This window comes from Capsicum annuum, chromosome 3 (assembly GCF_002878395.1).
Source record: "Capsicum annuum cultivar UCD-10X-F1 chromosome 3, UCD10Xv1.1, whole genome shotgun sequence".
Lineage (NCBI taxonomy): Eukaryota > Viridiplantae > Streptophyta > Magnoliopsida > Solanales > Solanaceae > Capsicum > Capsicum annuum.
The window spans coordinates 21,518,263-21,544,634 of record NC_061113.1 but is presented as its reverse complement, the minus strand read 5'-3'; the positions used below and the strand labels follow the sequence as shown (position 1 = coordinate 21,544,634).

Genomic DNA, 26,372 nt, shown 5'->3' with positions numbered 1-26,372 from the left:
AATCTTTCTTAATAAATGAGAGTTTAGTGCACTAACACTCTCAAAGCTTTTGCTATGTGTCGAATTTGAAAACTAATCATCTATTGCGCGCAACTAATAATCGGAGAATAATAGTCTATTGCTCGAAACTTTACATTTCATCTTAATTTCTTTAATTTCTAGTTTTAACACAATTTCTAGAAAAGCGTCACAACTCACATGAATTAGAGAATAGGGGAAGCAACTTGCATGAGAATTGTTGGAGACCTTTGTTCACCATATCACTAAACCAAATGGATCACTACATAAACATATCACTAAGACAAAGGGAACACTACAAAACATTATCACTAACATAAACACCATTGTTAAGAGAAGCAACACAATCATTTTAGTTCATAACTCTTTAACATATTAGCCCCAAAAACTGAGCTTAAACTCCTGCTGGAGAGAACTTTGGAAATAGCCCTAATCGTATTTGGGGTGGTCCTGCAGCAACCTCCTACGAGAGACACACCAGCCTCGCACCATTTGTCCACGTATGACACGAAATCTTCCTCTGCAATGCCCTTTGAAGCCTATGAAATGATGTATAATTTATATGTAAAAATGAAGATCTGGAGATAAAACTAAGAAGAAAAATTGTAAGAGGACTAGAAAGTAGATGTATAATTCACTTACCACCCATTCCTTTTTGTCTCCATCATAAGTCTCACCACTGTTAGGATATACAAGTATTGGTTTACTTGTTACCTGCATATCATTTGGCCATTTAAGCAAAATTAAAGTTTCAGGAGTTTCAAGATAAATCTCAGTACACGACGAGACTTTTTATCTTAAATATCAAACATCAAAAACCAAAGAAGTAAATATACCACCTTTCGGATCAATTGAATTAGTCCCTTAATGTATCTCGGAGGGGTACAATTGATTCCAATTGCAACAACTTGCTTACACGAATCAGCGATTGAAGCACATTCGACAATGGAATCGCCACTGACTACATTGGTACCATCTTTAGAACTGAAGGAAAACCAGGCAGGAATTCTAATGTCCTCTTCCTCAAGAAGCTCAGCATAAGCCTATACGAAGAGAAATTGAAAGTTCAGCACACAACTAAAAGATAAGGTATCGTAAAAGATCAAGAAAGTAACTACCTGAGCTTCGATTTTGTTTGGAGTTGTCTCGAATGCAATCAAATCAGCACCTGAATTTGCAAGAACCTGAACTCTCCTTCGATGAAAATCTTTCAGAGTTTTCACAGTAATGGCATCACCATAAATTCCACTGCAAATGAAATGCAAAGTAATCAATTTCTACTACAAGTCTACCGTTCTGTTAAGACGTTCAACAATGAACTCACCTATACTCAGAACCATCAGCCAAATAAGCTCCATAGCTTCCCACAGACGCTGCAACCAAGACCGGTTTGCGTTTCAAACCATCACCAAAATCATCCCAAGAACCTTTGGTAGCCCTGTCATTGTATATATTTCGCGCTTCACGTGCTATCTCCACACTTCTTTTGAGCAATGCTTCACCTTCATCCCTTGAAATTCCCTTGGATTCAAATCCCTGAAGAGTTGCCTATCAAAGTGAAACAACCAATGTGAGCATTACTAGTTAATATCTAGCTAAGCCAAGAACAATAAAGGAAAATGTACACATTACTCATAAGTTCATTGCAACCTGATAAGATGCAGAAATTATAATGTTGGCACCAGCTTCCAGATAATCTAGGTGCACCTGTTACATAAAACAAAACAACAATCAATTTCTCTCTTTTTCTTTTTGGCCCATTCGAATGTAGTATTAAATATAAATATAGTAATTATGTAATTATGCTGATCTGCATATTGTGATAATTATAGGCCTCTTATATAAATACTAGTAGACACCAAGTATACCCCTCTACCAACTTTTTCATTTAACATTTTTTCAGAGGAATTAGTAAGCTTTGAATTAAAAATGCATAATGGTACTATGTGGTTTTGCTATTTGATTTTGGGCAACTCATAAAGGTCTCCTTTCTTTTTCGTTTTCCTTAAAAATGAAAAAAGCTCGATTAATATTGATGTTTCAAATCATTTACTATTTCTTTTTAACTTTATGGTATGAGAAATCTGTTATCTGTGACCTGTTACTTCACTTTTATATAGAGTTTTAAAAAAAGATATTTTCTTTTATGAGTGGGCAAGAGATGTTAATTTCTCTGGAATAACGAAAATTAACTTGTTACAGATGTATCAGACTTAATGAGTCGGCATAAAGTAACTAGGAGGTGTCAAAGATAAGGTTACCCACGTTATTGTCAAAGAGATCTATCGTAGGTTTCCAATATGTATGATGTAATCAAACATCAAAAGGACATTAATTTATTTCACCTCACATGTTCCACATTAAATACATTAATTAAAACAGTTCATCTCGAATCTTCGACATAAACAAATGAAATAGCAGTAAATAAAATATAGGAATAGGATTTTTACAAAGGAGAAATAAAATATCAAAAAAGTTAAACATACAGAGAAATTATTTTAAAAATTGGAAATACAATCTATTTATTTACGATATAATTTTCAAGGAAAGAATGGTCAATTGACACTTTTTCGAATAACTCTGTGCTATCTAGTGTGATGAAATAAATAGCTTTACATATTTTAGTTCTAAATTTAATTTTTAGAAATGATCATCCGATCTTATATTGATATATAGTATATGAAAAAATTAACGTACACGGCACTAATCTTTATTATTTTTCTTCCTTTTATCACAGTCGTGTTCGATTTGCTGGCTCCTACTCTTTGATTCACTTTGTGAGATTCCTTATCTTCCATTAATATAACTATTAAAAAAAAATTTATCCAGTTTGAACAAATAAAAATATATAAATTACCTCGTACTAAAATTAGAGGAGCTAATTTATCTTCACGTTTCTATACATACATTATTATAGATAGTTGCAATGCGTTCAAGCAGAAGTAAATACGTCGTTACACAATATTGACAATCAAGTACATATATATATATATGTATATGTTCCTTCAACAAATTTTAATTTTACTTTTAGTGACATGTTTGTTATAGCTACATAAATTTAATGTCAGTTTATCTTTCGCAGGATTACAAATTTAAAAGTTTCTTTCCTTTTTTAAGACTCTATCCAAATCATCCAACCTAAATTAAATGGAAAAGGTGAGGATAACATCTTGCCACTTGCAAGTCCATTAATACAACAACATATTCATACCAACTGAAATTCCGGGGTTAGACAGGGTAATTAAAGTGTACACAGCTTATTTCAATCTCTCGTAAAAATAGAAAAATTATGTTCAAAGACCCTCGATTTGATTCAAATATAGTAAATCAAATTAGTTACACAAAACGACACGACAAGAACAAAGGTGACAAACAGTAAAAAAAGTAATAATATAGCATTCAATTAAAGGACGGTAATAACAATTAATTAGACTCCCTCCATCCATTTTATTTGATCCTGTCCGTTTAAAAGAATATATCAACGAAATGCATATTTTATCAAATAATGTTAGTTTTGAAACTCTAAACATAATTATTTCTTATTTTATATAGTTATTTCATTTATTTTTTTTTTATATTAATCGATCATCTTACTAAAAATAATTCTTTCGTATTATTTAATCATTTTATTAAATAAAAAAAACATTAATTAAAATCTTTTCACACTATTCTTACAATTAATTTTTTTTAATATATTCAAACTTGTTTGTAAATTTTTTTAAAAAATTCTTACAAAGTGAATTAATAAAATTACCTCTTTATTTATAATTCTTCTTAATATGCATGTTAAAAAAATAACCAACTAAATGAGATAATTGGAGTACTAAATATCAAAAACAAGAAACTACACTAACAAGGCTACTTGCAAGTCCAATGAGTTCCCATAAAACAGAAAATGAGATCCAAAATAAACATTTATTTTATTATTAATTAAGATGAACAACTAAAATGGAACACAGCAAGTAGAGAAAGATGAAAAATAGTTACCCTTCTTATAAGATGAGGGGAAGTGACAAGGCATTTAGCACTCCAAAGAGGATCATTTAAATCAGCACCATGCCTTTCCAGCTCCGTCGCAAGTCCACCGTCTACCACCGCATAGCCACCACACTGCCGGAGAAAATCACCCATAAATGTACCCAATCCCATTTTTTGCTTATATATCTCTGCAAATTAAATATGGACTACAAGTTAAATAGAGAGTGGGAGAAAAAATGTTTATTTCGAAAAAAAGTTGGCAGAAAGTTTGATAGGGAAATGAGCTTAAAGAGGAGAGTTGCAAGGGAAATAAAGTTGAAACTTGTGTCTCACCATATATAGTTTGCATTTGCCACATTTATATACCCTCTCTCCTTCTACCACCGCATAACCACATTTTACTAAAAATAATTTTTTTTATATTAATTGATTCCTTATTAAATTTAAATAGAATTAATTTTTTTTTTATTTATACCCAATAAATATTATCAATATGGATAAAAAGTAAAATAGTAAAATTTATTTTTTAATTTATCAGGATAGAATTAATTAATTTTATTTAATTTATATTTAATGAATATCATTAATGTTTATCCCTCAATTTATGATTTCTTAATTATCGTATAAAATAAAATATGCAGAATTAAAATGAGACGGAGAAAATATACTCCATCCATCTCACTCAAATTATTTATTATGATTATTTTAAAAATAGTTATCCCAAATTATTTATTATCTTAAAGTTTAAAATAAAAAAATATTTTTTATTTATTATTAACACTTTCTTTGCCTACTTTTAGTTATTCACTATATAAAAAGTAAATATCCCTTTACTTATTTAATTCTAAAAAATAAAAAGATCTGATCATTTATAATTATTTTATTCTTGTCAGTAAGGATTATCATTTATTTTTCACATGTCAAGTTAGACATAAAACAAGCCTACAGGGATGAAGCAAATAGTAGAAGTAAAGTAATGATTCTAATAAATATGTCGTGAAGAGAAATTATATTTTAAAACATAAATGGTAATAAAATAATAAAATCTTTCTAGTTAGTATATTTGTTTTGATTTTTTTTTTCTTTTTGGATGGTTTAAATTATCGCAATTGATTTTTCTTACCACTCCAATCTATCCATTCAAAATACTAAAATTTCGTCCCCTCCTTTCCTGATGATGTAATAAAGAAGATTTTTTCTTTTTTTAAATTGCATGCATTTTCTCCTCTTAAAATTAAAACATATATCTTTAAATTAATTCCATGAATATAAAAAGAGATATATCCTTTGCTAGAAAAACATTATAATTTTATACTAAATAGAATGAAAATAATAATGAACTATGTACCCCCAAAAAAAAAAAAAAATTGCAACCTGCTGTCTTGAAAGTTATTCGATGTGATTAGAATAAAAATTGTTATAGCCGATCGCTTCTTAAGATCTTACTATATTCTCAACTGGAAATTTGAAAATTACACCAAATAATTTGTCTTCAAATTGATTTTAGAAGTAATGTTGAAAAGGCATTTTTCGACTTCGCAAAGACAACTCCTTTTATAGACAAGCTGTTGGAATTTGTTGCAAAAATGGAATTACTCTTATACTAAATTAAGTAGCATGTATCTAGCCATATTTTATAATGTATCTAGACAATTTTTGTAGCATGTATTTGAACATTATTTTGGTAAGTTAAAAAATATTTTTGGCAAAATCAATTTTATTAGGTAGGCGTTTGGCCATAAAAATTAAAAAAATTTGAAGTTGGAGTTGGAGTTGTGTTTGACCATGTATTTTTGAAAGATGTGTTTTGACTTTTGAAAAGTCTTTTTTAAATTTTATTTTATACTCCAAACTTTTTAAAACTATCAAAATTGTCCAACTAATTTATCTACTGATTATACTCATGAATGAAAAGAATTTCACATCAATGATAGAAGGGGTCCTGAGCTTAAAAATGAAAATATACCGGTCTTTTAGCTTAAAAATCTTTATTTGTTGTTCAAAAATGTCTTTTACAGAGAAGAAATGTCTTTCAAAAATGTGTCCGAACTTGATTTGTTGTTCATCAAAAATGTCTTTCTTTCCGACTTTACTCCAAAACTCATCTAAACCTCTTTTATGTAATATTAAAAAATTAGGGTTATATGTAATAAAAAAAAAAAACTTGAAATTGGAGTTGAAAAAAAGTGAAAACAACAAAAAAGTTATTTTCACTTTTTTTCAAAAAGAATTTAAAATATTTTTGAAATATCTATGGCCAAACACCATGATTAAAATAATTTTTTTTTTAAAAAAAAATAAAAAATATCTATGACCAAACGGCATCTTCGCATATATTTCGCTTACATGCAGGCAAAATCGACCCATTTTGCCTTTGACCCCATTTCAGATATGTGTAATTTATATATATATATAGTATACCCCTCCACAATTAATGAACAAGAATGTCCTTACATATACTTTATATCAGTTTCGAGATCACTTTGCCATCAATGGGATCATCAAAACATCTAATCGTCCAACGTAAAGATGATTTTCAGTTATGGAAGCGATTTCGTTTTAATATTTGCATCTCTATATAAACTGCAATCATGATAAAATCTTGATTTATTTAATTATGAGGGACTCCGCAACATGTATGTAATCTACAAATAAAAATAGAAAATGAAAGACGTGTTATTCATCAATGTAACATTACTTATATACTCGTCTTTTAATGTAGTTATTTATAAGTCAACAGGTATATAATTAGCTAATTAATGGGGGAGGAGGAAACTTCAGAGTTCAGACCAACAAAACCTAAATAAATGGAAGCATATTAAAGGAATTTGAAACTTAACTCTATGCCAACTCATAATTAGCTAGTGTCAATGCCTATCTTAAACAAGAATTAACATGATTTGCGCTTATCAAATAATAAAATCATTAACTTAAGTTTCATGCTAATGTTGTGTAGCTACAAACAAATCCACTTATAATGGCCTTTTTTTGGTGGAAAAAAATAATTTAAAATTATTTTATTTCGTTTATCTTTACTTGTCCATATTATTAAAAATAGCTATCTAATAATATTTGTGTAGCAAACTGAATTTCTTAACACAATTCTAACAGAGACTATAGAGTAGTGAATAATACAGATGGAGAAGTATCTAAATTACATGATAAAAAGATAACTAGAAGGAGATGAGATATTAGAACATAGAAAGGAGATGAGAAAGCTATTAGACTTAGCCAAAACTTCGGTGTAATTGCATAACCCTTTGTATCCAACCCTTAAGTCCTATTTAACCACTGATAATTATATTACGCCTCGATCTTAAATAAATTTTTTTAATATTTTAGTCAATTGAATAATTCTAACTAAATCAGCCTCATTCACAACTTCTAACCCATAGACTCGTACAACATCGACCTGGTTTGCAATAGCTTGTCCAGTTTTGAAAAATCAACCGTTGATTACTCATTTAGGTTCATTTTGCCTTTAGTTATTAACTATAACCGTTATCAGTAGTACTTTTAAAAATGTTGAATTTATTATATTTAAAAAGTGATACAGTAAAATTACTTACACTTTCTCTATCACATTTTATTTCACACGATGATTAAGAAATCATAAATTGAATGAAGAATTTTTACTAGTTTACCTTTACCCATATTAATAATATTTATTGAACATAAAAATGGACATTGAAATTGTAATCACTCACATTTAATATATACTATTAGTCCTAGAGGTAAAATTAATAAATTATATTTTAATTTAATAACTAATCAACTAATATAGATATTTATTTTTATTAAGATAATCAATTAAAAAGCGACGAAGCAAGTATTATTTATTCAACAACAACTAACCCAGTGTATTCCTACAAAGTAGAGTCTGGGGAGGGTAAGATGTACACAGTTCATACCGCTATCTCCGAACAAGTAGAGAGGTTGTTTCCGATAGACCCTCGGCTCAAGATAAAGAATAGTAAACAAGGAGTGTCATGCCTCGGCTCAAGATAAAGAATAGTAAACAAAATCGTAATGAAACAAGCAGCAGGATGGATAGCATAATAGAAATAAAGACTAAAATAGCAAAAATAGAAATCATAGAAAATGCGAGATAAGAGAAATAAGAGCACTACAAAATAAGGACTAAGAAATAGGACACCCACCAAGTAAGAACATACACACACAGACCAAACACACCCACCACACGCAAACTCTCCTGGCTACCTATGGACACAGTCCAAAGAATACTAATCCGGCTACACAAGAAAATCACCTAACTACTTGCTACAACCCACACACTTACACTAGCCTTCTACCCTTATCCGCACCCTCTACACCTTCCTATCTAGGGTCATGTCCTCAGTAAGTTGTAACTGCTCCATGTCATGTCTAATCATCTCCCTCCAGTATTTCTTCGGCCTACCTCTACTTCTCCTGAAGCCATCTAAAGCTAGCCTCTCACACCTACGAACTGGGGCATCCGTGCCCCTCCTCATCACATGCCCAAACCATCTCAATCCTTCCCGTATCTTATCCTCCACTGAAGCCACTCCCACCTTCTTCCGGATAATCTTATTTCTAACTCGATCCCCTCTAGCAAGTCCACACATCCAACGCAACATTCTCATTTTTGCCACCTTCAATTTTTGGATGTGGAAGTTCTTGACTGGCCAACACTCCACTCCATAGAGCATGGCCGGAAGGACTGCCACTCTGTAGAATTTGCCTTTAAGTTTAAGGGGCACCTTTTTATCACACAGCACTCCTGAGGCAAGCCTCCACTTCATCCATCCTGCTCCAATACGAATAGAGACATCCTCATCAATCTCGTCATTCCCCTGGATCATAGACCCAAGATATTTAAAATTATCCCTCTTACAAACATCCTGGGAGTCCAACCTCACCACCACATCATACTCCTGCCTCAAGTCACTAAACTTGCATTCCATATACTCCGTCTTGGATCTACTCATCCTGAACCCCTTAGATTCAAGGATTTGCCTCCAAACCTCCAATTTTTCATTTACATACCCCGCGTCTCATCGATCAGCACTATATCATCCGCAAATAACATACACCAAGGCACCGCACCTTGGATACTCTGTATCAACACGTCCATTACCAACGCAAACAGGAAAGGACTGAGAGTCGATCCCTGATGCAATCCTGTATCGACCGAAAAATGCTTCGAGTCTCCTCCCGTCGTCCTCACCCGAGTCTTTTCTCCATCGTACATGTCCTTAACAGCTCTGATGTACGCCATCGGAATCCCTCACCTCCGAGCATCTCCAAAGAAACTCCCTAGAGACTTTGTCTTACACCTTCTCCAGGTCGATGAACACCATGTGCAAATCCCTCTTTCTTTCCCTATACTGCTCCACTAATCTCCTCACCACGTGGATTGTCTCTTTCTTCGAGTGACCAGACATAAATCCAAATTGATTCTCCGAAATGGACACCACCCTCCTTAATCTCTGTTCCACCACTCTTTCCCAAATCTTCATAGTGTGACTCAACAGCTTAATACCCCTATAGTTGTTGCAACTCTGAATGTCACCCTTATTTCTATATAACGAAATCATCATACTCCATCTCCAAGCCTCCGACATTCTCGCAAACATGAAAATGCCATTAAACAAAACGGTCAACCACCTTAAACCTGCTCCACTAGAAAAATTCCAAAAATCTACCGAAATCTCGTCACCCCCCCCCCCCCGGCCCCCTCCGAATCCTACGAATAGCCTCTCTGACCTCCTCAACCCCAAAACGTCTACAGTAACTGAAATCACGGCTCTCCTCCGAGTGCTCCAGCTCCCCTAACTCGATGCCTCTGTCCCCCTCCTCATTCAAAAGTCTATGAAAGTACTCCTGTCATCTCTTCTTAATGTGAACCTCCTCCACTAGAACACTACCATCCTCCCCCTTAATGCACTTTACTTGATCGAGGTCACGACCCTTCTGCTCTCTCGCCTTAGCAAGCCTATACAACCTCTTTTCCCTGCCGTTCTCTTCTAAGCTCGTATACAGGCTCTCAAATGCTGCTGTCTTAGCAGCCGTAACTGCTAACTTAGCCTATTTCCTCGCTACTTTGTAAACCTATTATTTATTATATCTTAAAAAATATATCAAATAAATAGTACTGAATAAATAAAGATGGAAAGGAGACAAAGCACAACTATAAATTCTTTGAATTGAAGTGCTTAGTCATAATATCGAAGGGAGGAAATTGCTTCACGTAATTTCTAAATTCTTTTTCTAATCACCCATACATTTTGTGTATTGACAACTGTTTAATTTTAAACAAATTAAAGCATGTTCTAAGGGTGTGTGTTGCGTTGCGTGTCGAAAAATATTTTTCATCAAATATATTTTATCAAAAAATAATTTTTAAAATAACAAGTGAGTTTATTATTATTTATTTATTTATTTATTTTATGTTCACGATGTAATAAAAGATATTATCTTAAAATCATTTGAAAGGTAGTAGTGTGAATTAGTAGTGATGGTCGTTACCTGATAAGAATGAAGATGACATAATTAATGCTAATCAACACTTGTAGATTTTTTTCAGTATTGGAGTTCGATTAATTTGAATTCGCGCCACGTAGGGTCCCATTTGAAGGGAAGTGCTCCCTACCTAAAATTTTTTCATACTCAGAGTTCGAACCCAAGACCTCTGATTAAGAGAGGAGCAGCCTTATCCGTTGCACATCATCCTTTGGTGGTCACTTGTAAAAACTTATTTTCATTAGAAAAATTATTTTCTTCATTTTCAAGAAAATTGATTTTTAGAAAAATATTTTAAAAATATTTTGACCAGTCAAATATAAAAAAAAATTGAAACACTTTTTCCATTTCCAACGCACTCTATTCTTATCAACCCACAAAACATTTTGGGTGATGAAACATATTGTTTGACTGACTGTAAAAATGTAATTTTTTTACCAGAATAAAAACATATATAGATAGTAGTTTTTGGTTAATGAGTGCATAATATACTTGCATCTTTTTATAATTTTCTTAAAGTTTTTCCCTGAACTTAGAGAAGAAAGTTAAAAAGGAAATGAAAAGATATAGTTGGTGATATTTGAATTATCCATATAAATGATATATGGTGGCATTATATACTTTGAGTGGAGCTAGAATGTGGACTGCGAATTACGTCGAATTCAGTAATTTTTTTTTTCTTTTTTTTTTCATATCAATGTTATATAATGTAATGATAGTTGCACTAAATAATTCAGTTTTATTTATTATATCAATTCTATATTTGTCTTTTTGTGTACAAATTTTCTATATCTCATCATTAAACTTCTTTTTGTTCCTCATTTGTATGATGCGCCATTATATTGAGGTGTAGATCGATATTTCACGTATCAATAATTAATTTTGACATAAATTAAGCTAAGTTAATATTATGTAGGCCGACATCTCACGTGTCAATATTTAATTTTGACATGAATTAAGCTGAGTTAATATTATATAGGTTGATATCTCACGTATCAATAATTAATTTTATCATAATCAAGTTGTTAGAATAGAACCATCCAAGCAAAGATTATTATGTAGTCAAGGAATAGAATTCCTTTAATAATGTGCACTACAATGGTGGAATTCTTTCTTCTGATTTATTTTCCATTTCCTTATTTTTCCACTCAAAAGTGGTGCTTTAATTTTTAAACCTTCTTTATTTTTAGAATAAAGTTGATGAATACCAAGAAGAAAATATTGGATGATCTTATATGTCCACCTTCATTTAAATAAGAGAACATAATCCTACAAACATCTCAAATTTTATATTACAAATTATTCACGTGTTATTTTTTGTGTGTGTGTTCAGCTCATTTAATTTGTGAAAAGATTCGTATAGCTATTAGCTAAGATAATATTTTTAAGTTATTTTTAATGGACTACAATGTTGATCTCCAAAAAAAGGTAGCAATACGCATCTTTTGTTTATAAAGTTTATGAATGATTATTTCTAGACAAGTTTTAGACCTCCACAAAAATTCTGATAACTTATACTCTACTAAGTAATGTTTAATGGTGTACTGCTATTTTAATTTGAGAAAGGAGCTTTGATTAAAGTGTACTACGTTACACATTAAAATTTTTTTGTGGTGTTATTATCACAAAACAATTTTATCATTATTAATTTCGAAAATCGTTTTAATTAATCTGATAAATTGAAATAATTTGATACGAAGGAACCTAATCTCGCAGTTAGACTCGTAATGCTTCTTATCAAAGGATTGTTTATATATCTAAATTTAACTTCCACAAGCAACTTTTTATTATTTTATTTAGGTCATGTGATAACTATGAGTAACTCATGTAATAACTTTCCTAAATGTTCCAAAAGCGTAACTACTCTTAATAAAAATAGATGTTCTAACAACACTACACTGTCTTGTTTGAAAAATCAACAAATGTTTATTTATTTGTGTACATATTTCCCTTAATTTTTTACTATAGTCATTATACAATATATTTTCAAAGCATTGAATTTATTATATTATGTAGTAAACTAGAAATTAATCATGGTATGCAGAGGAAATTGCTTCACGTAATTTCTAAATTCTTATTTAAGTACCATGTTCTTTTATCCAATCGCCCATACATTTTGGGTATTGACAGTGTAAACAGAGCAAATTCAGTGTGTGTGTTCAGCGTATGAAACATGTTTTATTGAAAATATGTTTTTTAAAAATAATTGATTTTATTATTTATTAATTTTATGTTCAAATTGTAATAAAAATATTATCATAAAACATCTATTTGTAATTTAGATAAAATATTATGAAATTGTGGTGTGGATTGGTAGCAATGGGGACTATGAGGTGGGAGATAAAGTAAGCGTGTTGGATGGTGAAGAGGATACAATCACGATATTTGTGAAACTTGTTATCACTACTTTTCTTCAATTTTCTTTTTAAAAAATCCTAAGAGAAGAATTTTTTTTCAAAAATTTTGACTAATAAATTATGAAAAATTTTAAAAATAATTTTCTCAATTTCCAACGCACCTATATCCTATCACACCAAACATTTTGGGTGGCGATAAAAATACTACTTATTGTTTGACTAACGGAAAAAATGTATTGTTTGACCAGATAGACAGTTTTATGCATCTAGTCATGCATGAAGTGCTAGTATCTTAATCTTCTCCTAAAACATAACTATCACAAAACAGTTAATAACAGAAATAGTAGATTATAATAGATCGGAATCTACAACAAAACAATATGGTTAATCCTAAACCTTTACGTAAAAATTCGTTAAAGCTTGACTGACTCTTTATCTACCACCTGTAAACTGTACAACAAAATAATACAATAATTGAGATATCAAAACAATATATTAAATTCTAATCTTTACAAAAATTCATCAAAGCTTGATTAAACGTTCATCTACCACCTGTATTAAGCAGAAAAAACTACAGATAGTAACAAAATAAAAACTACAATAATTAATATATTAGAACGATATTGTTAAACCTAATTCTAACACAAAAAAATTCTTAAAGTCCGACCGAACATTCATTATCAACAATATAAACTTGAACAGAATAAAAACTAAAATAAAATAATGTGATAATTGAGATATTAAAATAATATGATATAGATAACACCTTCAGAACTCATGAAAAAAGATTATAAGAATATAGTTGATGTTATTACATTGTTGTAGGGGAAAACTCAACTTATACAAGCCCAAAAATTTTTTCTCCAAAAAAAAATTACCTAAATATGAAAATTTTTAATTATTCTGTTGAGAAAAGTAAAAAAATAACTTATCGAATTATTTATGGTAGTATGCATTTGGATATTGATTTTCAAGGTAGCATATATGGTAATATTTATGACAATTTTTTAGGTGTAACAAATATTTTCCTCAAATTTTTTTTTCCAAAAGTATGTTAGTTTTTCTTTTACCAAAAACAATTTTTTTTTTGGTCAAAAGTATGTCAATTTTTTTATTTTACCAAAAGCAAAACAATTTGTATTTGTAAAAATCACGTAAGACTCCTAATTTTACACTTTACTTCTTAATTACTGTTACGAAATAATAAAGAATAAAGAAGAAGAAGAGTAGAGAGAATAGAGAGGGTAATTTTTATTTCTTCTCTTGAGGAATTTCTTGAGGTGTGTAATACAATGAAGGAAACCTTCTATTTATAGGGGAAATTTACTCCTAATCTGAGTAAAAGACAAGATGCTTCAAATCCTAATAGATATCAAAGTAGATCTTGATAGACATTCACTATAATGTAAATACATTTATAACACTCCCCCCTGAATGTCTAATTTATAGATAATGTGTCTCGTTAAAATCTTACTAAAAAAAACTCAGTGAGAAAAAATCTAGTGAAGGAAAAAGAGTACACATCTCTAATCATACGCATTTCAGTTGCCTCATTAAAAAACTTACAAGGAAAGCCCAGTGGGACAAAACCTCGTAAGGAAAAAAGAGTACAACACGTATTAACTCCCCCTAATGAGAACATTCTTGAATCTTTGCATCCCGATTTTGTGCACCATCTTCTTGAAAGTTGCAATTGGAGGAGACTTGGTGAATAAATCAGTCACATTGTCACTTGAATGAATCTGTTGCACGTTAATATCACCATTCTTTTGTAGCTCGTGTATGTAGAAAAGCTTTGATGAAGTGTTCTTCACTCTATCTCCTTTTATGAAATATGAATCCTCCATTAAGATGTGTTATGCATGTTGCATTATCTTCGTATAAAATTATGGGTACATTATGACATTTCACACCACATTTTTCAAGAATGAGATGTATCATGGACCTCAATCATACACATTCTCGGCTTGCTTCATGAATAGCTATTATCTCCGCATGATTCGATAAAGTGACTACGATAGACTGCTTTATATATCAATAAGATATGGTAGTACCCCACATATGAACACATAGCCTGTTTGAGATCGAGATTTATGCGGATTAATTAAATAGCCAACATCAGCACAATCAATAAGATCGAGACTGCAATCTTTAGAATAAAACAAGCTCATGTGTTTTATCTCATTCTGATGTCTTCTAGTAGGAGCAGAAATATACCTTGCTAATAAATTGACTGAAAAGGCTATATCAGGCCTTGTAGTATTTGCAAGATACATGAGTGCATCAATTGCACTAAGATATGGTACTTCACAACCAATCTAATTCGGTATATTTCTCATTTCAGCAAATAATCTATTGCTTTTGAAAACTCTCCAAGAGTTTCAATAATATTCATACCATCAATTTATCCCTCATAAGGATAATAAACAAGTTTCCCAGAAACTTTATATGTTTCATGCATTTTGAATCCTTTAGTGATTTTCATATGGATTTTTGTCAAGTGACAATATCAATATGTGTGACATCTTCAAGTGTCTGAACTGCAAATCAAATAAGTGTTAAGCTTACCAAGATGCATCATTTCATGTCACTTGATAAATTTTTTTACGGCAACATACTTAAATTAACGTAGAATTCAGATCCTCATAATCTTTCATAATATTATGTCAATATTTTATCAAAGATATCATCGACAATTTCTCATTTTATGTCGCAATGTGACATAACATTTTGAGATCTTATCACTTTATTATTTTCAGGTACCTGAACCTATTATAAGATTTCATGAAGTGTTATGTCGTAGGCTCTTCAAGAGCACATTTCCTTCTTATTATGATTATTTGCTCCTTGTTTTATTTGAAATCGATTAGTCTACCATGTTTTATGAATGCATGGACTTTTTCCTTCAACGACACAAAATAGGAGCACTTGCAGCTTAAATATGAGATATTTTTGGCATATGACTTGAATTATCTTATGAATAAGGATCTTATGATAATTCCTAATATAGTTCATAACTGCTTATAACCTCCCCCACATGTTAGGAAAACTTATGTTAGGAAAACTAACATACATCCTCCACCTTCTTTGAGGAATCCATCTTTATACATCATGGTATATTATTTGATCGTATACCGTACATCAAAATTATTAGATGAAATAGTTGGTTCCTGACCTTGAACCAATTGAGAGAGAAGAACTAATCATAATTTATTGGTCTAATGCATACAAATGCTATTGTATACAACATATCATATTTCAGACCAACACATGAAGTTTTGTTCTCATATCAATGGTTTAATTATTTATTGAAGGCATTTAATGTCAAACCATCATCATCAATGCAAGATGAATTGTCTTGATTACACAATCTGAAAGTTATGCTCTTAACTCAATTTTATTGAGCAAACTTTATGAATGTTAAACTATAGGTTGACAATAAATGTATAAGTGATCATCTCATATCGACGCATCTTAATGATCACATGACTCGTGAACGGGCCCATATTCACCTTTTATATTTTTCAGATTTTAAGGGATTCAATCCCAAAATTAGTTGGTCCAACCAACGTCTCATGAGAACAAACAACATTAAAGTTCATGAAGAATTTTGAATTCTTCAATATATGTTTAATACTTAATATGCACATCTTTAAGATGTCGCAATCGTTCATATCAATTTATGAACTTTTATACTAGCAAACTCCAAGTTTTTCATGACATGTATTTTTCACTTTAGTAAATTTCAGATTTACTATTGCATGAATAAATTTCAGATTTACTACTTTAAAAGTAGATTTCAAAATAACTTTTCTCAATTATTCAACCTCTTTCGGAGGTGAGCTGTGATAGCATCACAATCAAGGGCACATTTGCATTAATAAGCTTTTCATTCCCCAGGAATGAAATATAATCATGCCTCAAGTGTATCAAATTTTGATAGCTACTACAAAAGCAAATTGAGGCATACATATGATTTATTGCTACCATATTCAATTCAAGGAATGTAGCATATTTAATGAAACATGTTTCACCAAATACTCATTATTTTGCCTTAGCCATCATAATATCATCAATATGATGCATTGAGATTCAAACTCAGCGTCTTATCCATATAAAGGCGTCTTAGGCATAAATCGATGGGACTTGAACCCAACATATTATCATCCCTTTTGATAATATTGTTCTTGAGGAATGAATTTTAAATATAAATGGTTCTAAACTGATTATTTTTCCTTAAATCAAACAATAATTATATCATTATTAGAAAAATACAAATAACATAATAAATTACTAACCTTGACCTTTAGATTTATAATCTCACCTTATTTGATAGAGTCTCGTGCTGATAATGTGTTATGAAACAATAAAGAATAAAGAAGAAGAAGAAGAAGAAGAGTAGAGAGAATAGCTGATAACGTGTTATGAAACAATAAAAAATAAAGAAGAAGAGTAGAGAGAATAGAGAGAGTAGTTTTTATTTCTTCTCCTGAGGGATTTCTTGAGGTGTGTATTACAATAAAGGAAACCCTTTTATTTATAGGAAACATTTACTCCTAGTCTGAGTAACAGACGCTTCAAATCCTAATAGATATCAAAGTAGATCTTGATAGACATTCGCTATAATGTAAATACATTTATAACAATTACTACTTTTAAAAGTCGTTATTTATTAATTTGCCTAATAGTTCTTTACCATATATTTTAGGACTCCTTAATTTATAAAATATATTTTCTTTTGACAATGTATTTTAGGAATCTTTAATTTTAAATATTATAGAAATAATTAAATAATAAATTAAAGAAAATAGTAAAAAGACAGTTTTGTCTATTGCAGAGATCTATAATGAAGGGTAAAAAATTCAAATCACATTTTTAAGGGTCTTCACACTTTTAATATATTATAGATGTAGATTAATTTTGTATAATGAAAAGACAATTAATGTTGCACTAAATAATTGAGTTTTACTTACTATATCAAAAATTCAAATCACATTTTTAAGGGTCTTCACACTTTTAATATATTATAGATGTAGATTAATTTTGTATAATGAAAAGACAATTAATGTTGCACTAAATAATTGAGTTTTACTTACTATATCAATTCTATATTATTAGTTTTCTGTGTACAAATTTTCTATATCTCATCTTTAAAAACGACAGCAATAGTAAGAATCTGTTATGTTGAGCCTTCTCCAATCGTACATTTGTGAAAAAATAATTGTTTTTCTACTAGATGAAAGTCATAGAGAGTTAAAAATTTTGATTCCGCATCTTTTATTTATTATGATATATTTTATTTTTCAGGCTTTAAACTCAAAACCTAAAATTTATGATAATGATGAAAAATTCTAGTCATCTCATCACCATTCTAGGTGATCAAATAAAACTTTGATTCTTGTTTGTTCATGCACCTAGCCTTGTTCATGACTACATTCCTTTGTTGTCTATAACTTTCAACAACTACTCATTTTTGGGTCTTAATTAATTTAGAGTCGCTTCATGAAAATTCATAAAATGAGGAAGCTCTTTCTATCAAGGTACATGCAGAAGCTAATATATGATTTTGACTAAACTTTAGAACATAGTTATTATTGGGCAAAATGCTCTTCTGGATTCATTTACTATATCGGTTTTGTAAGTTGGACACTTCTACTTACATGTTTGTCATCTAGACCCTTGAATCTATTAAAAAATAATATTTTGCACCCTTTGACCATTGACCTTGCCTATGTGGCATTGAAATGATGACTAGGACAAAGAGAGTGTAGTCACTCGCCTGGAGTGTGAGTGGGGATCAATTTTTGACCAATTTTATATTAAAATAATTTTAAAAAATAAAAATAATATTAAAATTAAAAAATAATTAAAAAAAGATCCTTTTTTTCCTTCTATCTTTTTAAATTTAAAAATATTTTTAAAAATTTTAAAAAAATAAAAATATTTTTTCCCCCCCCCCAGCCCCGTCCCCACCCCCCCACCCCACCAGCCCCTTCCCACCCCACCCCTAGCCCCCCACCCTTCCTAGCCCCGTCCCCACCCCACCCCCAGCCCCTTTCAGCCTCCACACCCCACCCCAACACTCTTTCAGCCCCCCTCCCCCCATCACTACCACCTTCACTTTTTATTTTTTATTTTAATTTTTTCTCAATTCAATTCTTTTCATTTTTTTTGAATTAAAATTTAAATTTGAAATATTTTTATTTTTGTGGGATTAAAATTTAAATTTAAATTTTAATTGAAAGTGAATGATAGTAAATATTGAAAAAAAAATAGTGAATTTCGCTTGAAAAAAATTAAACTTTTTGTGAATTTGTTAAAGATATTCAAATTTGAAAATTGAAAATTCTTATGTTTGTATATATGAATTTATAGTTACAAAATTTAAATTAGTTGGAGAAGAATTTAATTATTTGGAATGTATTTGATGTTTAATTTGTGAGCAAAAATAAAAACATGATTATTCAAATTTTTCTACAATTATAAATTTTTCTTATTTAATTAAATTAATTTTTTATATTTAATTTGTTATTTAACATTTTAAAAATGACTTGAAATTTAATGTAATATTTTTTTTTATTTTTTTTAAATGACATGGCAGATGTGGCAGACGTGGCAGCTAACGTGGGGAGAGTGTGTTATACTCACCAAAAAAGGGTTTAAATATTGCTTTTTAGTGAGTTCAGTTGTTCTGATGATAAACATGTAAGTAGAAGTGTCCAACTTACAAAACCGATATAGTAAAAGGGTCCAGAAGAGCATTTTGCCTTATTATTAATTAGCACTTGAAGTCATCATTCTAAAATCCAGTAAAACTCATATTAACTCTGTATCTTCTACTTTCGCTATTCCTTTTGATTGGTTCTATTGGGGTAGAGCACACACCTTAATAAATCTTTTACTCCTATAAAATTTACATTAATTTTATCAATACACCTCTAGTTAAATTTTATATTTTTTTTTAAATTAATAATGATTACAGTTATTAAATAATGACATAATAGAAATATTTTATTCAAACTATTTTTAAAAGACTAAAGGAGCAAGTATTTAAGAATATAAACATAATTCAAACAGAAAAAATAAAAAAAAAATAAAGAAAATAATATATATCATAATTTTTTTATTTTCAAAACTCGAATTCAAATCTCTAATAAAAAATCTAGAAATTCTAACCATCTAGGCACAACTCTAGGTGATACAAATAAAGAAACCTTGTTTGTTTTGGTAATTGCTTGCAGCAGTAAATCACCTCATTATACATTGAGTAAACAAAATCATTTCGTTCAAGAATATTAATTGAAGTACTTAATAGGGACAAAAATAGAAACTAAAGTAAAACAAGGGAATAAAATACAACGAAAAAGGGTCATATCCATCGCTATACTTTCAGAAAAGAGTCATAATGATTCTTCATTATATTTTTTTCAATAAAATTGCCCTTTGTCATCCAACTTTGCGCCTACTATTATTTTATCTCAATTAAAATTTTACTCTCTAAATTAATCTTCTATATATCCTATCCCAACTGACAAAAACAAATCCAAGACCCAACTTGACCATAAGAGAAGCGTCCACGCATTGCAATTGAATATATTATAATATATAGTTGACAAACATAACTAAAACTTGTTTTAATATAGTGGACAAATAATTTAAAAAAACGAAGAAGATAACGCATGTTATAGTAGGGTGTTTGCAATTGAATCAACATCCACTATTTTTTGAAAGAAAAAAAAATGCCACTGGTCTCTTAATATTTCTCTACAAAGGTCAATTTACTTTTTAGTTAGAAATTAGAAAGGAACACTTGACATAACAAAATAGGGTTATCATATTGCGTGCACGAGTCCTATATGTATCATTTAATCCAACACCATGTTTGATAATGAAGCTAATATAATCCTTCTGTATGACAGGGTGGAAATTAGAATGACAGAAAAAAAAAAAAAAGTATATGAAGCATCTTGCGTTCACTTAAAATAGAATAATGGTTTAATTTTTTGCCCTGTCAAATTAAGTGGACCTGGACATTTTATTGGGTGTTTACTGCCGCTTGACAGCACATTTATCAATTTTACATTTTTCACTAAAATATTAGACGGGTAAAAGAAAATCACTTATCACTTATTTTTCTCAAGTAAGATTCAAACCCTTGTTTGTCATGACTTTCGTCTTACTTTTATGGGAGAGTCTTTATACCCTTTCAATATGAGATATTACTTGTTATTCACCTTTATTACCTACCTTGTTCACTTTGATTAATCAATTAACTAGTACAAAAAGAGTTTTCCTAGTGACATTGATATCTAAAGCTAAAAGCAATTTCTAGTTCTAGTATTGAATAAGTATATGGATAGACAGCGGCGGACCCACGTGCTTATCAGGGGTTCATCCGAGCCCCCTCGACAAAAATTATGTTGTCTATATAAGGTAAAAAATCTATATTTATGTACATATATTAATTTTGAACCATCTAAACCAAGATTGTTAGATAGCTTAGTGGTATTGGTTGCACTTATTGGCTGCTTACTGATTTTTGTAAAAATTCACTATGTTGTACTGTACAACTGCTACTATATTATTTTTTTTTTTTAAAAAAAGAAACCTAGCTGCTATTATTTAAAAAGAAAAAAAAGAGTTAAAATAACCTCTGAAGAAAAATCCTGGATCCGCCACTGTTGATAGACCAACCTCTATGGGAAATGTGGGATCGGAGGTCATGCACATCTTAAACAACAAATCTAATGTAATCACACAAGTGGGGTTTAGAGATGATGTGTATGCAATCTTACTCTCCATTGTGAAGATAGAGGTGTTGTTTCAATAGAATCTCGGCTCAAGTAAACCATAACAAACAACAAGTATTTATAGCAAATACAACAAAGAAGAGGTGGATGTGTGTCACATCTTGAGGAATTAAGGAATTGTGTCATGTCTAGAAAGGAATGAGGACTAGAGAACAAGCAAAAGAACAAAAGAAAAAAGTTGGGAAGCTAGTCAGTTGTCATTGTCTCAAACAAAACCCCAATGGTTTTGTGTTGGAATCCACTAACCTATGCTCCTAGCCCAACATAGATACTCAAATGTTTTCGTGGGTAAGAAAAAAAGATTTTGCATGCATAACAAATGCAACACAAAATCTAAAAGTTTAGAACTTAGATTGGATTCTTGACCTAAAGAGCAAATAGTCAATATGCCACCAGAACCATGAATTGTATCTATACTTTTTGTGAGAATCAAGAGGGGTTACATGGGTATGATACTAGCATCAATGACTGGCTCACATGTACAATTTGTAGTCTTTGTCATAACCATTTAGCATAACAAAATCTTTAGCCAGCTATATACTTGGTAAAGTTGCAATCTGGTACCACAGATGGGGTGTGGTGGAACGATAAATGTTTGTTCACCCTTAACCATGTGTCTCGGGTTTCAACCCTGGAATGAAGAGTGTCTCGCAAGCCCTTAGAATGGAATCGTCTTCCATGGACAATCTGGATTAGCCGGGCCAGTGGATCACAAACATAAGATGCTTCAAAAGAAAAAGAAGAAACAATTGCAATGTGGCAGTACAGCTATACCAAGGCAGGAGGAGAATGAAAGGTTCTTGTCAATAGGTACCAAGATAAACAGATGAGTCAATGTGAAAAAAAAAATAAAAAATGAATATATTGTGAAAAGATCAAACTTAAAAATCTTGAACTTCTCATCAGCTATACTCAGTTCACGACAATGGAAAAGGAAAAGCTCCAAACAACCCAATGAATTAAGAGTACAATTTCATCAACTTGACCAACAGGGCTAAAAAGTAAAAGGAAACAGCTTATCATTAATCCCGGTAGGTCTTTGGCTTAGTAGAACAGGTGAAACAGCCAATCATTAAACCAGATCGGTCTTCGGGTATCATTCCTCCTCTGTTGCGTGTGGTGTCAATAGCTTCCAACATTTTTACTACCTCGTCCATTTCAGGTCGTTTGTCTGGATTTGCGTCCCAGCATTTCTTCATGATCTGTGTAAGAGAACCTGGACAACAACCGGGGATTTTTGGTCGCAAATTCTGCAAGATGGTTATGACTTATGAGCAACGAGTCAAGAAAGGTAAGCTTGAGCATTACTACTCCATAAGATTGATTTGCATTGGAAAAAAGCTAGGCCTCGGGACATCTATTTTCTACTCGGATTATTTAACATGTACGAAATCAGTGAATGCATACTTGATTACGAGTAAATTTTAATACTATCTCACAAGCATATATTAGAAGAACCAGAAACTTTCCTAACATCAATCAGTAAACGGCACTAACACAGAAATAAGAACAACACTTCAACTCTTCTTTACTGCCACCAACAAGTAGAGAAGGTTTACAGATGGAAAGAACATTGACACTTATAACAACCAAGGTATGTCGAGGAACCTTCCCCTCCAAATCTGCCAGAGAAATCCTACCTTAAAAACTGACCGTCTTCCCTCCTCCATCTTACAATACAACAGAACATAACTTCCTAAAACTGCTAGGTAACTAATAAAATACATATACATAATAATTAAATAAAACAGTAATATTTGGGCCTTATTTTCACCCTTCTTCCTGCGAGTAAAGACCTCAGTGACAGATAGGTATAACATTATCAAAAATTGAGTCAATAAGAAACGGGTTTTGATACGAGTCAGAAAACTTAAGAGAGTGTAAAACAAATGCAAGAAGACATGTCTCTCGCAAAGGATGCCGTGAATGGAAAAGTTATGTCCTTGTACGTATAATGGGAAATTACACATTAGATGAAGAAGGCATAACAGAAGAAGCTACCTCGAAGCTCTTGTAATGCTATGGAAATAATTAAATATCTACTGAAAAGGGAAGATCAACCGGATCTATATGTTTATACCCTTGAAAATATATGAAGATTATGTTTTTAAGAGTAACTCAGGAAGAAAAGATGATTTTACAAGAAGCAATAGCATGATCTCAAATGAAAGCATAAATTCGTGAATTAGACAAACCTGTCTAACAACGGCAGAAGAAACTTCAGCGAAGCTTAGATCAGTATATGGGAGATCACAGCAATAAATTTCCCACAGGCAAATACCAAAGCTATATACATCACATTTTCTGTTGTAGGGCTTGCCATTAAGTACCTACACGATGCATATGATTAAATCTGTTGTACAAGATAGAGAAAAAGTAGATTTGATGTGACGTACAAATTACATTAACGCAAAAATAAGAACGATTTTCTTGGAAAATATCAGACAGTGTAAGTGAGATAGGGAGAGGGTAGACAAGTGACGATATCATGCTGACAAATATATCTCAGACAGACAAATGGGAATACCTCTGGGGCCATGTACCCAAGGGTTCCAGTTTCCCCAGTCATGTCTTTCGGATTTTGTGCTTCAACACGAGCAACTCCAAAATCAGCAATCTTTAAAGTTCTATTAGTATCCAACAACATGTTTTCAGCTTTCACATCACGATGTACAATCTTTTTTGAGTGCAAATAGCTTAGCCTGCAAAATTGCAATAAGAAAATAAGCAGCACTGGGCATAATTATCAAGTAAATAATGCTGGAAAAAAGATTTACCCTCTGGACAAATCAAGTGCAAGCTGAATAACAGTCTTAAAATCAAGTTTCTTTTTCCTGTTTTTGTACAAGTAGTTTTTCAATGTTCCACCGCGGAGAAATTCCACAAGAACACAACAAGCCCGAGAAGGAAGGGTAGTGTAACCCTCAGAATCAGTCTTCGAAGGAATCTTAAGATTAGAAGTACCCATAGAAGCACCAACAAACTGAAAGCAAGAAAAAATAATCAAATGAGAGTTCAGAACATTGAGTTATTTAATTGGAACCAAGATACCAAATACGTAGCAGTATTGATTATTAAAAGCTGAAAAGTACGGAACCAATTCAGGAAAAAGATAAGTACTTTTGTAACATTTGGATGATCAAGTTTGTGCCAAACAGCAACTTCCTGCCGAAATGATGTACGTAGAGCGGCAGTTTCAGCAGCTGTGGCCATGCCATCCTCTCCCCAGTCCAATAGTTTCACTACACAAATAACATTCAACAAGAAACTCTTACTGGTGTTTGGTGAAATTCCTGAAGAACTTTGAGAATACTATTGTTGAGTATTTCCATTAATTGGCGACATTTTGTGCAGAGTTCATTGTCTCAAGGTAGTCTGATCATGACCCTTTGAAGTGAATGATATAATGTCATGCCCAAATGTCCTCTTCATGTATCCACTGGATTTGTCAAAAAACCAACCTTCCTATTTATTTTTAGACCAAAGTTTGTTCCCAGCCTCAATATTTCCATTATCCACAAGGGTCACAATTCACAAGGATGTTTAAATTCTGATTTACTTTCCAAATTTGCAGCTTGTAGCTATAAGACCAAATATATTGCACAAAGTCGGTATTTGTTACGCTTTTGGCGGAAGGGGGACAGGGGGAAGGGAGCAAGCTGACTTATTCAAACCATAAATTAGAAGAGTTGTTTGTTTGAAGGACTGAAATATTTTACCTTTGAAAATGCACATGGAAATACACAATTTAATTATTAACAATTCGCTCTACAAAATTTGCTCTCTGAAAAAACAATTCGCTCTGCAAAAGTGCTGTAAATTTCACCGCAAACACAGCTTCTTTGAAGAACTTTGCTTAGGAAGTATAATTTACAGGCCCCACAACACTAAGCCTCAGTCCCAAAAAATCACTGGCCTAAATAGATTAATTGAGAAAACATGTTCCCTTGACAAAATCCTGGAAATCTTGATGCATTTAGAGAACTTTTATAAGGTATTGGCTTCAAACTCTGGTAGTGAATATCAATAAATTCACTTCAAACAAGAAGCTAATCAGGCAACATAAAGTAAAGGTCAAGAGAATATCCACCTAGAAAACAATTGTTTACAGTATTACTTATGAAGGCCATTCTGATAAACAAAGAAAATCTAGTGGACTTCGACTTAGTGGGTGTATGGCGTTAAAAAATATGAAATTTTTGGAAAAAGGTTGAAAATGGTATTTGGAGTTTGGAGTTGCGTTTGGACATGAATACAAGTTGGAGTTGTGTTTGAATTTAGTGAGTGATTTAGAGTGAAAATTGTGAAAACAGCTTTTTGGAGTTCTTGGCAATATTGTCTCAATTCTGTGTCCAAACAGTTTTCCTGAATATTTGAAAAATATCCATGCCAAACGGGCAATTAGATTTCTGGACATCCGACTTTGTTACAGGAAGGTTAAAAAGAGATATTATCAATAGCCATGTCAAAATTCACAAGAATAGCTAAGATCAAATTCAGAACATCAGTAGATGGTATCGATACAGTTCTATTACAAGGGATATCCACCTGAACTCATTTAATCAACCATCATAAGACAAATATAGAAACTTAATATTACCTGCAACATCTTGATTGTCATAGGTAGCGCGATAAACAGTATGGATCAAAATATAAACAACAATATCTAGTTATCTAAATAAAACATACAAAGGAGTCCTAAATT

The 26,372-nt window shown here is 31.4% G+C and overlaps 2 protein-coding genes across 2 annotated transcripts; both read right to left on the bottom strand.

Moving 5' to 3' along the window:
• Positions 1 to 224: 224 nt before the first annotated feature.
• LOC107864144 (homocysteine S-methyltransferase 2) lies at positions 225 to 4,331 on the bottom strand. Its single transcript, XM_016710426.2, has 7 exons — positions 4,006 to 4,331; positions 1,669 to 1,725; positions 1,343 to 1,566; positions 1,137 to 1,266; positions 858 to 1,061; positions 661 to 732; positions 225 to 557 (listed from the first exon to the last, which is right to left on the bottom strand). Exons 1-7 carry the CDS (start codon positions 4,165 to 4,167, stop codon positions 366 to 368), a joined length of 1,041 nt encoding a protein of 346 aa, XP_016565912.1. The 5' UTR covers positions 4,168 to 4,331; the 3' UTR covers positions 225 to 365.
• An 18,173-nt stretch (positions 4,332 to 22,504) lies between these two features.
• On the bottom strand, positions 22,505 to 26,291 carry LOC107864145 (serine/threonine-protein kinase STY13; the record flags this gene model as incomplete). Its single annotated transcript, XM_047409179.1, is given in 6 exon segments — positions 22,505 to 22,917; positions 23,863 to 23,997; positions 24,195 to 24,369; positions 24,445 to 24,650; positions 24,788 to 24,909; positions 26,268 to 26,291. Coding segments are annotated over 6 exon segments (890 nt in total), but the record flags the coding sequence as incomplete, so codon positions are not given.
• Positions 26,292 to 26,372: the final 81 nt, after the last annotated feature.